The 18,031-nt window shown below is 36.7% G+C and overlaps 1 protein-coding gene and 1 long non-coding RNA gene across 2 annotated transcripts in view; one reads left to right on the top strand and one right to left on the bottom strand.

Moving 5' to 3' along the window:
- The window catches only part of LOC102018510 (chromosome unknown open reading frame, human C10orf107), a 107,252-nt gene that overhangs the window by 2,375 nt on the left and 86,846 nt on the right, over positions 1-18,031 (bottom strand). The window contains exons 6-7 of the mRNA XM_005385945.2: positions 4,999-5,121; positions 4,433-4,573 (exon numbers count right to left, since the gene is read on the bottom strand). Of these exons, the coding sequence (XP_005386002.1) occupies positions 4,433-4,573; positions 4,999-5,121 (264 nt within the window). The remainder of the gene's footprint in view (positions 1-4,432; positions 4,574-4,998; positions 5,122-18,031) is intronic.
- The window catches only part of LOC106148655, an 86,823-nt gene that overhangs the window by 43,549 nt on the left and 25,243 nt on the right, over positions 1-18,031 (top strand). The window lies entirely within an intron of this gene.

The following is an 18,031-nucleotide window of genomic DNA, read 5'->3' as shown; positions in this document are numbered from 1 at the left end:
TAGTCCCCCAACCCCTTTGCAGTAGATGTTTTTGTCTTCTGCATAATGCATTCTAAATAGGATCTCAGAAAGCTTCTGTTGTGAAATAGCAACACAAATAATCTCACAATTAGAACAATTCTCATAATTAAGAGTATTCATCATACATTATAACTCTTGGAATGGTGCCACTTTGTGGTATAGCTTTGTAGAAAAAAGTAAGCAATTGCTGACAGGTTTTAGTGATTGCTGAAGCTGTGATAGCATTTAGCCCCTGGCAGTGATATTCTGCTGGACTAACATTGCCACCTGCACTATTCTAGAAATACTTACACATTATCTGAACGTTAGTAGCACTGGAAATGTCTGTGTTTTATCACAGTGGATAATAAAACTATGGGCAGAGAAATGTTTGTTGGCGGATGTAGCAAAAAAATTGATGTTGTTGTTATTATATTTGGGGTGATTTAAAAAATGCCTATGAGATTATGAAAAGTGGTTTATACACATATGTACTAATAAATTCTAAAGTTGAAGTGATTTAAAGATATAGCATAATTGTAGGTCTTTGAGGCAGTTGTCTTTCGACAAAATTTATTATTTAATTTAGATACAAGAAATCTGAAAAATCAATATGGTTTTAGGGTCACATTAATTAATTAATTAATTCATTCATTCGAGTGCAACTCTAATAGTTTAGAAATGTCTGCCCTAATTATTTTATCGGATGAGATTTTGTTTCACAGGCAGAGTAACGATTGATACTTCTGACAAGATCACACTGGTGTCAGCAATTCTGGATTCAGAATGCAAGGGAGTACTCAATTTTTGTTCATTTGTTTGTTTTTTGGTTTAATTTTTTTTATGACCTGGGACCAATTTTTGGCTTTTGGTCTTATTCCTGTCTTTTCCTTTCTTGGTGGTTGGATGAAGGATGGAAGGAGGGATAAAATGATCTTCCAATTTACAAAGGAACTTTGTTTTCAGGATGGATAACTCCCTCTTGGATGGTTTTAGTATAGTTAAAGGGAACACTGGTTTATGGCAGAGAGATCTATGTAGTATTTTAGCCAAGTAGTCTTGGGCAAGTCACTCAGTGACTCTTATCTAAAAAATTAGTAGGAGATTTTAATTGTGTTAATCTTATACCCTAGCTTTAAATTCATGATATATTTCACAAAGTACATATTTTATTGATCTGTTGGACAGTATGGGTTGAAGAAATAATCTTATCATGATTCCAAAGAATTGGAAGAATACCTTTGCGCAAGCAATCTTCCTACTTTTCTTATTTTTCTGTGCCCACTATGATCTCAGTGCTTTTCAGCTGAGAACTGATGGACCATCATCTACAACTTCTGCTTCACTACCTCACAAGGGTTTTCATGTTGACCTGGAGACCTTTCTGGTATTTCACTGAAACAGAATCAAGTGTGGCCTTGGGGAAAATGTTCATGCATGCAAGGTGCATCTTGATAGAGTGCTGTACCTGGAGGAGAATAACCTTTCAGATCTCCAGATCCTGGGGATCAGTGCTCAGTTCAGGCACAACCAAGACAGTCTAGATCAAATGACTTCACGATGTGTCAAGAACAAGCTATCATCGGGCTGCTGTGTTTCCTTGTTATCCCTGAGAACATTGCTGATTAGAAAAGCTATTGTACAGCCATTAGAGCTGGAGATGTTTCTGTTTTCTCTAGAAAAGCATGTAAAACCTGTAACCTAGGTTCAGTAGCTTTTCACTGACCACTAACTTGAGGTGATCTCCTTCCACTTTTCTAATCTTTAAAATTCAAAGTTCTCCTAGAGATTTCCATAGTCCCAAGATGGCAAACTTCCCTCAAAGTTTTCACATTGTTTTTACTCCAACAGCCAACATTTAATGCAAGAATTTAGTGTTAGTGTTCATATTTCTCTGAAATGTAATTCTTTAACTATATTAAATTTTGCTCCATTGGGTGTAATTTTTATTATTCAACTCAGGGCCAAAATAATTTCATTTTGAATGTATTTTTGAAATTAAAATACTTAAACTATATAGGCTCAAAATGTTTGCTCTGCTCAGTGTAATTTTAATTAACAGCTGAGGGCCAAGATAACTTCATTATTAATAAATCTCTGAAACTATAAAGTGAGTCAATTGGAAAATAAGTAGATGAGCATAAAAAATTTCAGGATTCAAACTGTGTTTTCAGAAATGTCTGCATTATAGAAGATGATATATTCTTATAACCGCAGTAGTGAAGAAACCTGAAAAACATGAGTAAAATATGAATCTCTACAGCCTCTTCCTGAAAAAAACTGTAGTAACAGTGTGAGTTTCAAATGAGGAAGAAAAAACTACAGGGAAATGTAAACCATCTTACAAGTAATAGCTCGTTAAATGTTTGTATAGCACATTTGTTCAGAGGGTCTAAGCACAATGACCACTGATATGCAGCTGCCTTTGAAAAGGGATGTGAAAGTTTTTAGATCCAGGAACACGGCAAGTCAGACTTTAGAAGTGGAAAATAACTTACCCATCTGAAACAGGAGGAGAAATTTAGGTAAGTGGAGAGTAATTACCCAACTTGGAATCTGACCAAAACACAAGGGTAAATACTGAAAAAGTATCGCCCCACAAGTATGTTAAAATCCAAAGTGATCTCCCGGTGGTATTAGACGGTATGTGGTTTTTGTGGATAACATTGGTATTAGAGCTAGAACCAACCCAGTTCATAGCTCCGATTCAGAGCCTTTCATCAAATGTTGACCCTGGAACCTCTAGACAAATGGCTTAATCTTTATGAGTGTAATTTTTCAATTGCTCGGGGATGTGCCCTCCTTATTCACATGGAGTTTACTAGGATTATTGAAAGAAAATACCTAAAAGGGTTGGTCAGTTTGAGACTGTATAAATCCACATCATCTTGATATTTCATTGAAAAATTGGCAGTAATTTGGTTGAGGCTGATATCCACACATCCACTTAATATGGAAATGATTGTGGCATCAAAAGGACCTGCATTTCTCTCCTCTGGTTCAAGTTCTTTCAGTGCCTAATTGCATTTAGTTGAGCAAGCTAATGAACTTCCAAGATGGCTTTAGGCCAGTGGGAAGATAATGTGCACATACAATAATCATATTTTTTCTGCTATAGAGTAAAGGTATAAATGCTGCGGAGTCTAATATTAAAAAAATTTAGTGAATAGTTAAAAGCATACTGCTCACTACATGGAATCTGAACTTGGTAAAGATGTTTCCAATTTTTTGGGCCTGCAAACAATTCTATTGCCGAGTAGTTCCTCGGCAATAATTTCAGAGCCACAGGATTGCAAAGGAGCCCAGGGCCATGATTATACATAAACTATATTTAGATGAAATGTTATCAAATCTAAAAAGGAGATATGTTCTGAACTCAGCTTAATTCAAGTGCACTCTGCCCTGCCACACAGTAACCAGTTATTACATTCACGGGGTTGTTAACAATAAAGCTTTGTGTAAAACGTGTTTGTCTACTTTTTCTGGTAAACACTAAACACCCCTTATTAAGCTGAGGACTTTGGCTGATTTTGTTGGCACCAAATCATTAAATGTTCATGTAAATAATGCAATAACATTTGATGATTAAACAAGTACCAAGGCATATTTATGCCAGGGTAGTCTTTTGCTCTTTCTAATTTAGTTATTAATATAGAATGCTTTTAATATATGGTCTCATATTCAGATAACAACTAAATATTTGGGATGCATTAATGTTTCAAATAGTGCTATGTTGGCCTACTGATTTATGGTGATTTCTAAGAAACTGCAAATTCGCTTAAAAATGCAATTCACTGATTTAATCATTTGCTCTGGAAACTTATGTGAATTCCTGTAAGCATTTGCGTTACGATAGAAGTATTTGTTTGTTTGGAGAGCCTAAGAAAGACCTGAGCATAAAGCTGATAGGTGATAGCTCACTGGCTGCTGCTACTGAGCTGGCAGTTGCCCTGGCCATTTTCAAGCTTCCATTGACGTAAATGGTTTAGCTATTAGTGACATGTGAAAAAGAACAAACTATCTGAGAATTATTTCAAGGACTCCTTTTTTAAGAAATTTGATGAGAAAACTTAGCTAAAATATTGATTCAACCTTCAGTGTTCACTGTTTAGAAATAATGTACAGCAATTATCTTCATATAAGCAATGTTGATGGTGTAAGTAAGGCACAAGTCTTTACCGTCTTGAATTTGGGGACTTCAACGCTGAATGGTTTTGCACACTGATTAACATATCCCACACCAGATCCTGCTGGTAAATCCATTTTGTGATCTTACTGAACCTCAGATGACCCGGTGTAGGCATGTTAAAACGAACCCCTCCACCAGGAGTATCACTCTTACTTGCACAGTGCTGGCAGCATACATAGACACGAAAGCTGAGCTTTACTAATTATCCAATAATAAAGTGAGCAGACTATCAATGCTCAGTACCTGAACGTCTGTGAACATGTCATCTGTGACTTGAGTCAGCATGGACTTCACATCCTCAATGGTGAAGCCAACTAAAGGATCTGTATCCAAAGTGTCAGTTTCTGGCTGGGTCTCCTCATCGCCTTGCTCTTGATCCAACCCCTAAAATATTGAACGTAAACAGCATTCAAGTAAATCTGTGAAGCATTCGGTGATTGATATGTAACCTCAAACTTCTATTGGCTATTCTCCCAGGAAGGATGTCAGCCCAGGAGATTGTGATTTGATGCTACTTTGCGTAGTATTTTTATTCTTTATGGGGATTATGACAGACCAAGCCGTGGTGCCAAGGTGGGGCTTACTTTGGGATGGTGAAAGTAGAGATTAGGGAGTATGAGATGGAAGAGTTTAAAGCTGCTAAACTGCTATTGGCTGTCCCATCTTGGAATCAGTGCTAAAATAAATATTTACACCTGTTTGGGAAAACTCAGAGGCAAAGAAAATGGAAGAACATTTGTTTTTTTCCTTTCCACCCCTAAGAATGTAATTCCTAGGCTGTGTCAATGGAAACACAAAAGAAACCTTACCTTCATTTCTTGATCTAATGTTGGAGGTGGCTCAATGAATTTTGAATAAATATCAAACGAGATTCCTTCTTCCAGAGGTTTTGGTAAAGGGCCTCCTCCAGTGTTGACGATTTCTATTACTTGCTGGAAAGGAAGAAAAGAGCTAAAGTGTGCCACCCTTCAGTGAGTAACCACAGTTTCAGCCAGTTCCCTTATATATCTGCCACACTTCCAAGCCTGGTATCTTTTATGTGCCGTCTCTGAATTCTTGATGCCATTGTCCTCTTGTTTATCTGGTGCTTTCCAAGCCCCATAACTCATTGTTTACATTTTGCTTTCCTATATTCTTATCTTAATCTCTTTCCTAGTCTGTGGTTTAGGATTTCATTTTGTACTTTGCTTCAAGCCTCAGCCCTTTACTCACTGCAAGAGCCTACAAGCTCTCCGTAGGTGGAGAAATGAGCTTTAAGGACCTTGCACTTCTTCTCCACTTCTGGCCGATAGCAATATCTCATGACAGCCTTGTGCTGAAGGATGCCACTCAGCAGAACGCAGCTGTTATTGTGGGTGGTAATAACGTGGCCATCAAGAACTTAGTGATGAGGACAACGAGAGCTCTAAAGATTAATATGCGCAGCTAGCACACTGCAGATCAGATAGATTACTAAAGACACAGAGGGCAGGGCAAGACTTCACCAGACGCAGTTGACGACTCTTTAGCAAGAGGGCATCAACCAGAGGGAGGGTGGTAGTCACCACTGGCAGTGAAGGAAAAAGACAGCAAAGCCAACTTTGGCAGCACCCATCTGACCATAATTTGGGGAGAGAAAGAAGAGATGAGAAGTCCTAATAGCATTAAACATCTGAATCATTTAATTAGTTCCTCTTGTTCTAATTCCATGGTTAACAAGCAACATTTTGACCATAATTTAATTTCCCATCTCAATTGATCTGTAAAGACATGCCCACTGAGTGTTCTGGCTTTTGTGCCTTTTACATTCCTCACCGTAAATCAATAAGCAGTTCCAGTTTGTACAGTAAATTCTCATGAGCTTTTTATTGCGGCTCGGAGATGAAATTGCTCACTGTTTTCTGAGAAAGTCAGACCCTGAGCTTACAAGTGTGAAGACCAAACTCTAGAAATACATAAATTCATTGAAAATTGACCATCTTATGAAGCATAAAGAAAAATCATGAAATAATCACACATTGGTTTCTAACTTCTCCACAGTGTTTCACACAAACTGCCATGTTTCACTCCATTATTTACATATTAATGTTTTTTGATTGAGATATATTTTGAAATACAGTGGAAGCTAAGTTATTTCTTGGTCTGGCCAGTGCGTATGTGTTTTAGATTCAATTTGTATTATTGATTTTAATTTGCATTTACAGGAAGTTGTTGCCTAGGGTAAATGTACAGAAGCTCTGAAGTGTCCTGACTTTAAAGGCAAAGAGACTTGGACACCAAGAAGCTAAATGACCTAAAGTCAAAGGATTCCCTAGTGAGAGAACTAGGCTTTAAACCCCGGTGTGCTCACTTCTTGTCCTACGCAGTTTTCAATAAACTGTAACATGTCATCAAGTTGCCATCCTCGGAAATTATTGATCTTATTAAGCACTGACTTTTTACTGTTAGATGACATCATTCCAGGTTGTTTATTTTAAGTTGACTAAATGTCGACCAGAACAGAACACTAGGAAACACATCAGAACAGTTCTTTTCTCTCAGTACATTCAAAAGCCATTTTTTCGGTGGGGTGTATGGGCATTTGCATCTTCTCACAACATCGATTGCACCTCATTCTACCACACTTAGATTGTGTCTACTGGTCTTTATATTCTCCAGATGGAAAAGGAGAATGCTAAATGTATTTTAGGGAAAATAGAGAAGCTGCTTGCGACAGTGAGAGAGAAGGGAAAACGATCAAGTATTTACTTGGTGGTATAGACTTTAATATTTGTTAAAAAGGTTTGAGGCATAGCGGGTGTAAATTGGACACTGAAAGGAACAAAGGACTGGAGTTTACTGAATTTACTTCCGGCCCTGAGAAAGTAAGCATTAGTCGATTTACAAGGGCAAAGTGTTTTCTTTTAATGATGCAGAATTTTATCTTGTGTGCGGTCACTATATCTGTCTCACTGCTGTGCTTTTCTATACACAGGATAGACCTTTCTGCAAATTTGCCCTCACCCCCTAGTGCAGTTCTCAACAGACAGCCTCTCCATTTTGGTAATAATAGATTCTACCATCCCCCCTCTTGTGCTCATTTCCCCATCAGATCATGCACTTAAATGCAAACAGATATTTGTATCCAAGTCTCTCATTTCATCCCTCACACCCCTGTGGCCTGCATTCCTTTATGCGGTTCATCTGAATTACCAACTGCACAGTTTCCTGCTGTGTGTGTGTGTGTGTGTGTGTGTGTGTGTGTGTATCTACTGCGTACACACTTGGAAACTTGGAACTTTATGTCTCTGTATCACCATTTGTTTTAGTAGAGTGAATTTCCCATTTATTGCAATACTCTGAAGTTCTGGCTGAGAGTCTGACTTTTTTTTTCCCTTTTTTGTGAGTGTAGCTCATATAACTATTAAATTGACTTAATTTGTGCATGAAAAGAGGGGGTGAGAATTTCTTTTCTTCAGATAGTTTGCGTACTATTGATGAACTGAACCACAGCTATGGTTTTCAGTTTTATACAGAATTGCATTTCTTCACATAAGTGAGTTACTAGAAGGGAAAAGAAATGTCCCAGTTTTAGACGGAGGTAAAAATAAAGTTTTCTTTAATAATAAGAAAGTCCACTTTTCAATATATAGCTTGAAATAAACATAATGCCCAGAAGCATCAAGTAATTTTTTTTTCCCCATTAAAAATGAGTAGCCTTTTTTGAAAAACAAGTTTAAGGAAAATTAGAATCAATAATTGTGGTGAGAACACAGAGCCAGCAAATATGCTTAAATGAAACCGTCTGATGCAATACTTTCTTTAAAAAAAATACAATTAGGCCTTTGTATTTTTTTTAACAAAACCTCATGTTTTACAGCATCACTGGCTCTGTAATAAAATCTATTTAAAACAGAAAGACATGGTCAGCTTTATTAAGTTAGATTTTCTGAAAGAACGTTATAATTTCCTCAAGTCTATGAATAGTTGAAGCAAATTAAATAAAGCTAGTTTTATAACTATTTTTATACATTCCTGTAGAATTCTAATTGTCTCATATTTTTTTCCTCAAAAGTCTGATATGTTACCTCCTAAATCTGAAAAAATAAAAACAGAAAAGGGATCAAGTAAGTTTATTAAGGGAACACTTCTACTGGGGAGTCGACTTAGCAAAGCCCCATTTCCATAAGAGAGTAGCACCCATAATACCAGGAAACAAAGGGAAGGACTTTAAGTGACTTGCCTGGGGCCTAATGCTGAGATTAAAAATCAGCAGTTTCTGATTATACACATACATCCATTTGGCCAAATGATTGGTTTTGCTTGACTTTCAAATACCCCCTAAATGTTACTTTGAATGTAAAGCAGTCAATATGCTTCTCTTGCCATTTTTGAATGCTTGCACGCAAACGGATATAATAAAAACAATCATGTTGTTCCATGTGAATGCCATTTGTATTTTTTTCTGATAATGAGTAGACCATTTGAACTAAGGTGAGTACATTAAAAGCTCTAATAAAGAAGAGAATAGACTTCCAAACAGAATAATGGACTGTTAAGTGAACATACAATAAAGACCGTCTACAGATGTGGTCACTCGAAAATTAGTTTTGCATAACTTACCCATACACATTTCCCCCAGATGTTATCTGTTACATGAAAATTAAGTTAGTTCTATTGTAAGTTACGTGCACATCGTGTCAGCGTTATTTAAGATGGCTTACAATCTGCACTTTCCTTTAATTGCGTTATGGTATTTAAGGCATAGAAAGTAAGTGGCTTTTTGGCATAATTGTATACTCCCATGTACAAAATTTCAGCCTCAAAAATTATGAAGAATGCAAGATCTTTACTTATAAGCCAAGTGAAATCATTTGAAATCTTTAAAAAATTTGTATACTTAATGTGAGTTGGACATCTACCATGGGAATAAATGCTAAGAATTTTGACCTTCTGGAACTAAGTGCAGGGTCAGTTTGGGTCTAAAAACATGCTTATGGGAATTGGACTTTGCTTGAAATTTTTGCATCAAAGACGAAATGTAAAGATTTTATCTCAACATTGTTTTACTTTGTACATTCTTTTTCTTCTTCATGTGTTAACATTATCCATAGTATTGACTCAAATGTATTATTTTTGGGTGGAAATTGTTTTCGGAGAAGATGTGATTTGTAGGTAATGTTATACCAATAAAATGTTTAATTGAGGTGGTAATTGTTAAATTATTAAAATCTGTTATTAAGCCATTCAGGATATTAAAATGCAATTGAAATGACAACTTTCTCCCAGTATGAATGGTAGAAAGCAAGATAAATCTGTTCAGTCTTTTTGGAGCCACAGGCACCCATACAAGAAAGTGGGTTTGTTTGAAAAGACATTTGTTTGGAATTGTCAGAGGATGACTTCATAGGTAAATCAGAACTAACCAAAATATGTCAAAGTTTCAAAAAGCAAACTTTATGGCCAACTCTCCCCACTATTAACTAAAGGAAAAAGGCACAAAAATTCCTGTAATGTTTTAACCATCGCCCCCCTCCGAAAGGCATTACTCATTTGCAAGTCTAATTAAGAAGTACTTGAGTGGTTCTGGAAATTTTTAACAAAAAATTGTAACTCATTGCCCACAACGTACTGCACATAAAGTAACAACATATGAATGCCACCTGCAAGACGCAATAAACTGGACTAATGTCATACTGAGGCCATAAATTTAAAATGAAACGAAAGGAGATTCAAAAGCCAATATTATCAGAGAAACTAATTAATCCACTTCTAAAGTATTTTTCTGTTGTGTTAAGGCCATTACAAATGTCCTAATAGACCCTGTAAATGTAGAATATCAATTCTGCTACAAGAGTCCTCCTCCTCCTTTTGCATTTTTGACTTGGAAATAAATTTGCAAATGCAGCACATTAATTTTCTTTCCTATGCTTAATATGCAGTATTTACATTTTGAAAAGGTTCAAAATGTTGCCAGGCTTCTGCAGGGTATGAATAGACATCTAATAGCAACTTCTATTTTTATCCGCAGCATACTGGTAGTTTGAACATTTATAACTTAATAGAGCTTTGAGACCATCAAATCCACGCATGCTAATCACCTAAACAGTGAACGGTAACACAGCACAAGTCAGGACAGGAAATGAAGACTACTCATTCCAGCTGAAGCTGCGAGGAGGAATTTAGGTTGGCAGGCCACAGTAAATTCATTTGCAATCTGGCTAGAAAACTCCAGTTAACACCCTGTGCCCATTTTCATTTATAGGTCTTGATTTGATCTTGTTTAACTTGGGTTTAAAACAATTTTTTAAAAAGTTGGGTAATTAAAGAAATGGATTAGAGAATATTTTGGATATTTTTATTTCTAAATGTACTTTTGTTTAAGGCCAATACTACAATTTGAAAAAAAAATCTGAGTATCCCTATCTTAATGAGCTCAGACAATGAAATCCTCTCTAATGAATCGGAAAAGGACTACCTTCCTGTAGTGTAAATGCAATTTAAAAAGAAAAGATGTTTTGATCTGGCTCTCCTGCAAACATTTCCTGAGGGATATTACTGTTCTTCAGGTACCCAGATATTTTCTACAGATGCAATAATCTGAAAGATAGATCACTAAATTACAGGCTTTAGCCTTGGCTCTATTCCTAATTGTGTGATGCTAAGAAAATCCCTAGGCCTCAGTTTATTTATCTGTAAAAGGAGGAGGATAATGATAATTGCTACTGGCTACTTCATCGAATTGTTTTAAGCACAAATTAGATAAAGTGGATAAAAATGCTAGGAGTTCTTCAAAGGGAAGGTATTATTAAACCTCAAAGTATATTATTATTATTATTATTATTTATAATTACTGTTATTATTGGAAGGATCAGCTGTCTAATGCCATCATTTTCAGGCATTTGACAGACTGCAGTAGCCATGTCTGAGGACATAGTCCATGCTATTCATGTATGTATTTCTTAGCATTGCTCAGGCAGCCCAATTAACTCAAAAGAATTGTTGAGAACATGCCGTCACTCTGTTTCCATACAGTGACAGTCTTTAAAATATCAAATGTAAAACCAGTGCTATCTTTTTTGAGGAGTTCCATGGACCCAAGCTCGTTCTCTCTGAGAGCCAGATAACATGACATAATTAGGTAGTTATGAGGTATAGTCAGAACTAATGCAAATCACCTGCCAGGAAAGAAGAATGTTTACATCTAACTTTCCAAATGAGAAAATCTGCTTCTCTCCCATCCCCACCCAATCACTTTCATTATCTTTCATTTTTCAGCATCAAATGTGGTCTGTGGTTGCCTAGATTGAATTTCACAAAAATTGACTGCAACAAGTTTTGCTAAAAATTAAGAGTTAGGGTATTACAGGGTAAACTTTTAACACATTACTTGGTTATTGTTTTATGAAAATGAAGTATCTGAACTCTTTTTTGTTTTAGGAAAAATTAAAACAGAACCTCCTAATCAAATAACAAAAGAATAACAATAGTTATTACACCAGTGAATCACTATCTTCAAAGCAGTTACTCAGAGTAGAAGACAAACCAAAAATATTCTTACAAAAAGGAAACAGTAACATAAATCTTTCTTTCCAATGAACTAAGATAGGCTAGTAGCATAATTGAAACCAATTAGCATATACAATATATTGAAAAATCTTTAAAATCATAGAATTTGTAATTTGGAGAAGAATTTTATTTTATTATTATTATTATTATTATTTTTTGGTTTTTGGTTTTTTTTTTTTTTGGTACTGGGAATCAAACTCACAACCTCATGCTTGCCAGGCAGGCACTGTGCCGCTGAGCTAAATCCCCAGCCAATGGAGAAGAATTTTAACTTCTCTCTGTTCCCTATTTATCTCTCTTCTATTTTGTTCTTTGTGTTTTTCATATAAGCTCCTGAAAGGAGTAAATTAAGCATTGTATTTCTGGCATTTCGATTGACCTTATCTGGCAACTTCTTCAGGGTGAGTCAGAATTAAGGTTCTATTGTAAATAGCTGGAAAATATCTAATGCTTTTCAAAAATAGTTTTTAAAGGCCACTTTGGAATATGTTTGTTTAGCCTCCTAGACTGTACTGTCTGTCAAAGGCATAGTCTTGAAGTAAATATAGTATCTCAAACAACTGTAGTAATACACAAATTTTTGTTTGGCTTCATTCAGGATATAAGATCGTTGGGTTTTAATATTTTAAATTGAAGAAGTACTCCAAATGATCTCTTTTCTGAGGGTTTGAAATTATATGTCAGTATTAGTCAATTAGAATAATAAGGATGAGTCATGCAGTTATCTTTTTGAAGAACCTGTTTTCAATTATCAAGTATAAATTTGTAAATTTTGTTTTACCTGTGTTGCATTTCCACTGTGCCTTATGATAGCTTATGTGCAGATAAAGCTATTTCCTGGCTTTCATATTTGAGAAGACTTTTTTTGAACAACTACCTGTAATTTGCAGAAATTGTATGAGATAATAAATTATAATGGTTAGAACAGGAACTACAATGGAAGAATGCTACATTCCCGGTTTTAGTCTTTCGTTTCTTTCATAGGCTTTCTGTTATTTTCACAGTTTAAACTACCTGAATAAGAGGAGGCTGAAATTAGTTGGATAAAGCTATATATGTCATTTACTTAACTTCAAAGCACACTGGTTAAACTTCACTTCAGGCCGGGAGTCATCAGTTTAAAGTGGAAAAAAATTCCTAAGCCTATATTGAAATGAATTTCATTTAGAAATACAAAGTTTTTTTTTGCCCAGTTAAGATGTTTATAAAATGTTATAAAATCTTTAGAGAAGTCAATATAATTATTCCTGACCTCTTAGACCTAAGATGTCTATTTTAAGCAATCTGACATTAAAAAATGTGCTGACAAATATAGATTTGAAAAACAACACAGGAAGTTGTAAATCAGTTGCTAACCCTTCACGTTAAGGAAATAGGAGACCATGAACATGTAGGAATTTACTTCAGTCAACCTCAGCCTTAATTTTTAACTAAAGAAAATCTGCAGAAGGCATGATGCTTACATTTTGTATATTTCATTTACAGTGTGTGTGTTTCCTTTTCCTCCAATAGGCTCATAAATTATTACTGAGAAACATGTTGTCACAATTATAAATATTTCCCTCTCTGCTCAGCTCCCTCCAGCCACTACTTTTTTTTTTTTTAAATATCCAGTAACTAATTATTTAACTTCTTAGTCACCCTTCGCTGGTCAGCAAGGAAGGGTTTTCTTGCTTTGGAAGAAATTACTGCCAGTTGCTCTTATGTACTTGCCATTCTATAAACAGGGCCCTTTTTAGGAAGAATCTAAGCCCGTCCTCTGATGCAGGGCAGGCCTTTATTCTACACTTGGGTGAAGTCATTTCAGTGACATGAAAAGTTATTAATTCCTTTGGACAGAACAGATCTAGGTACTTTAAAGTTCTGGGGCTTTTTGTGGAATGTGAAATCTTAGACATTAGCTACTTGCCTGATTTTGTGGACAATGGTGTATTTTGCAATAGAACTTCTCAAAACAGATCTTTCACCTATAATCTATAAATCATGCTAGTTCAGTTAAGAAACAGTGGCTCTGAAAACATGTAGATGGTATCTTTATTCTGGATTTGAATGTTTGAGAAGTCTAGATTTTTTTCCCATTAAATATGTACTCATAGTCCTGCATTGGTGCTGCTACATGGTAGAGAGTAGGTCAGAGTGGTTTTTTTGTTTGTAAAATTAAGGAGCTGGATTAGGTCATCTCTGGTCTAGTTACAGATGTTGGATCCTATGTTACCAAATTCCAAGTGGATTTTATTTACACAAGACCCAAAGTCTCCAGCCTCTGAAGATCCCCAGACCTAGTTTTTTTTCTGTCATGATGAGGGAGGATATTTGGACTACACACTCAGTGCTTACGGGAATCTTAGGCAGGCTGAAGCTTGTCCATTTATTTCTACTTAATTATCTTCCTAAACCTACTTCTCTGTCCCTCCTCCTCATCTTTCAATGGCATCTCCAGCTTCTCAGTAACCAGAACCAGAGTCTTGTGGTTATCTTCAGGTATTCCTTCTCTCCTGTTTCTCACATTAAATCAACCACAAAACTGCTCTCACTGGGGACACCTCCACCGTATCTGATACAGTTGCACCCTTATTTTCCATGACAATGCCCATTTTGCAGGCATCAAATGCACCTTCTTGCCCTCACAGATCTTCAGCTCTTGCTATAAAGGACTACTCACTCTTTGCCTATATGTATTGTGGCTGGAGTGCCTGCCTGGATAGTTTGCGCCTCATAAACGTTTGTTAGATGACTAAAAAATCAACCAGCCAGCCAACCAACCAAGCAACAAACAAACCAACCAACCAAACAAACAAACAAAGCAAAGAAGCATGGCTGGAGTTGCTTTCCCAGCCCATCTTGTATTGGATGCTCCCTCTGCTGGGTAGGCGTCTCTTTCCTTCACCCCTGCCTGTCACTGTTCCATTTGGTCTCCTAGGTCAGCTCATTCACCTCAGTGGAGTTTTGAGTTTCTTCCTTGTGCCCTGGGAGTATTTTACACGTTCCTCCTGCACAAAACTTGTCACACTCACCTGGAGTTGCAGCCATGTATAAGTAATCATTTCTTATTATTTGGTGGAAACAATTTGAGGGCAGGGAGTATTGTGAGAGTGGAGAGCTTATGTCTTTGACCATAGGAGGCCTTTGTCGGATGTTGCGTACACCACCAGGGTAACCACTCTTAAAAACAAAACTCCCTGGGCTGCCTAGTCTGTTTGATCAGCTATAATTCTGTTTAAAAGTGGGTCATGAAACATGACTCCCCATGGGAGCCAACCTGGCAGTGGTCCTTCTGCATCAGTGCAGTGCGGGTCTCTCCCATGTATCAGTGGGGCCCTGGCGTATTTGTTTGATTAGCACGATGACAAACAACCAAACTGATTTTCACTGATTTGATTACTATGATAGTTGTTTTTAACTGACAATTAAACTGATGTATAAACTGACCGTTGGCTGTTTGTAGACATAGTGTAGTTTCAAAGTAGGAAGAGTTCTCCAGAGATTCTCTTCTCGCACCTAGCTCCTGATGAAAGTAACATCAAAAAATCAGCGGGCCGCTGAGATTTCCTACTCCAGAGGCCACAGTTCACACACTTTCCCCACAGGCACCACTGCCGACATAGGGCGATGCGAGCTCCCTGCAACTGTGTGGTAAGGAGGCCTTGAAGGCAGCGCTGGCCACCATCTGGGAAAATACATGGCAATGATGAGGCAAGCAGTGGCCCTCGTGTACTGAGAACTTACTTTGTGACTGGCATTGGGCTGGTTGGAAAATACATTATCAGTATTAGGTTCTTCAAGCCATACTACAATTGAAGAAGAGGTTTTATTGACCTCATCTTTTTTCTTTAGGTGAAGAACCTAGAACTCAAAGGCTTTAAGTAACTCAACCAAAGTCAGATGACCAGAGAATGGTAAATTTTGGTCAGAACTTGAAGGCAGATCTGTTTGACTCCAAAACCCACATATCTAATCCTTAGGAGCAAATGGAATTCTACTGATTCTTTGTTGATCCTCCAAAAATGTTTGTCTCCAGTTTATGGGTAAGGAAACAAGAGGTTCGAAAAGTAACATGATATACACACTAGGGGTCTAAAACTAAGTTCTGTAGGAACTTCAGAAATAAAACTTGCCCCTCAAAGCACCGGGACTACAGTGCATTGTTCCAAAAATAAGCAAATGATGGAAAGGCATGGAGAATTGAAATTTTTTAAACATGGGAAGATATAAAAGGCGCTAGGTTTATAAGGAAATATGAGAACATGGTTAAATCATTTCTGCAGACTAAAAGGCATAGGAACATCAGCTTGCTTTTGGTGACTAAAACTGTGTTTTCCTACTCAAATAGCAATTTATCCTATTTGTTGTAATTGTAATTACTGTTTTCACTGGAATCACAGTTTTCTGTAGGAAGAAGCATGCAGAAAAGCAACCAATAACATAGACAGTTAAAAAATACATTGAAAAAAATACATGGGTATGGTTGTGTGAACAAATCTTTTCTACCATGTGCTGTTAATGTGCTTTAAATCCATTTCCATATTTTTAATTAACACTTAGTTCCAAAACACTTTCTGGAGGCCATTTAAATCACAAATTGAGGAAAAAGCAAATTTACTTTATCAGAAAATTGACTATGAACTATTTTGGTAGCTTTTATTATTTTTACATAGAAATGATTAAAATTAAATATAGTCTGATTACTCAGGACCAAAGACAGCAGCGAAATAATTTTCATGACGATACAATTTTAAAGTCAAACCTGGGTGAATAAGATATTAGTTCTGTTGAGGACAAGTTTCATTGTCTAACTTGCAGCTCTTAATTCCATTTCGTGAAAGGAATTACACATCTGTACCAACCCACTTTGACAGTAGAGACCTGCTCTCCCACTGGCTCTGTCTCAGCAGCTGCTGGATGGGGGCTGCAGTGCTACTCCTGTACTTTGGATTTTAGGCACCTATTTTGATGGTTTGAATCATTCATTTCTTTGAGTGAGAGACAGAATAATATCCTACTGCATAAATATTTTAAAATTCTAGCACTAAAAGCACTAGTCATCTGCTATATTGAAATACTGGCCATTGTCACAAGTAGAAGATAACTGCAGCTCTCTGAGGTGTCTGTTCATCCTTAGTCTCATGACAAAAACTACTGTTTTCTCATCTAAAAGCAAGGAATAAAAATGGCTAGCCACCCTGTGGATTTTTACAGGGATGAAATCAATATATAAAAAGCACTTACAAGCCAGGTGTGATGGCGTATGCCTGTAATCCCAGCACTTGAGAGGCTGAGGCAGGAGGATCTCAGCGAATTCAAGGCCAGCCTGGGCTACATACTGAATTCAAGGCAAGCTTACACTACAGTGTAAGACCCCGTCTCAAAAAAACTCCCAAGCAGGAGAAAAAACATCAAAAAAAAGGAAAAAAAAAAAAAAAAAAAAAAAAAGGATTCACACAGTATTGGGCGTGTACAAAAAGCTTAAGTGTGTGAGGTTGCTTTTTTTGGTAGAGGTAAGATTTCTTCATCACATTTATGTCTTCAACAATGCTGAACCAAGCTGAGAATAGTCTTTATCTTTTATATTCCCCAAATCCAGTACTTAGCAGGTAACTGATATCACTGCTTCCTCCTTTGTTGTATTGTCTCTTGACTTACAAGGTACCAAATTTGAGGATGGTTTCCCCCGACTCTTCTCTCCCCAGTATAACCTTTATCCCTCAGGTTGCTCATCATTCCTGCATCTGGAGTTTTACATATTCCTTTTTTGTTTATGATTAGAGTCTTCAAAAGGGTATCCATGCTAGATGGAGTTATGTGAAGTGAGTACATGGTGGCAGTAAGACTAAAATTGCAGGGTGAGTGTAGCCTGCTCCCTGATGAGGGAATTATTCAGGCCAGGAAAATGCTTGAAGGGTCGTTCTGGTTTTCACACTTGTATGAACACAGCTTTGGTATGAGGGGTTGCTAATGAAGCCGGTGATGCTGGCCCAGCATGTTAATTTACTTGATTTAGGGAACTTCTCACTACTGTATTTATAAATGGATTCTTTATACCGGGAAACCTATATTTAGATAAGAAAATCAGAAGACAGCACCTCCTGTAATACAGTGCTTCAACAGATTGTAATGTCAATCCACTCTAGCACAGATAACATTTAAGTAATCCAAAATAAACAAGGACAATAAGCTACTGTTTTAAAATTCTCTTGCTAGACATAAGACACCGGGGCTACAAACATTCAAATAATAAAGGTGCATTGCAAAACTGAGCTATAGAATTAATTGGGTTAATCTAATCATACAATCTGCAATTAAGCCTTAACATATTTC

This window comes from Chinchilla lanigera, unplaced genomic scaffold (assembly GCF_000276665.1).
Source record: "Chinchilla lanigera isolate Chin_1 unplaced genomic scaffold, ChiLan1.0 scaffold00024, whole genome shotgun sequence".
NCBI classification, from domain to species: domain Eukaryota; kingdom Metazoa; phylum Chordata; class Mammalia; order Rodentia; family Chinchillidae; genus Chinchilla; species Chinchilla lanigera.
The sequence above is the reverse complement of the archived record's forward strand: the minus strand, read 5'-3'. Positions and strand labels throughout refer to the sequence as shown.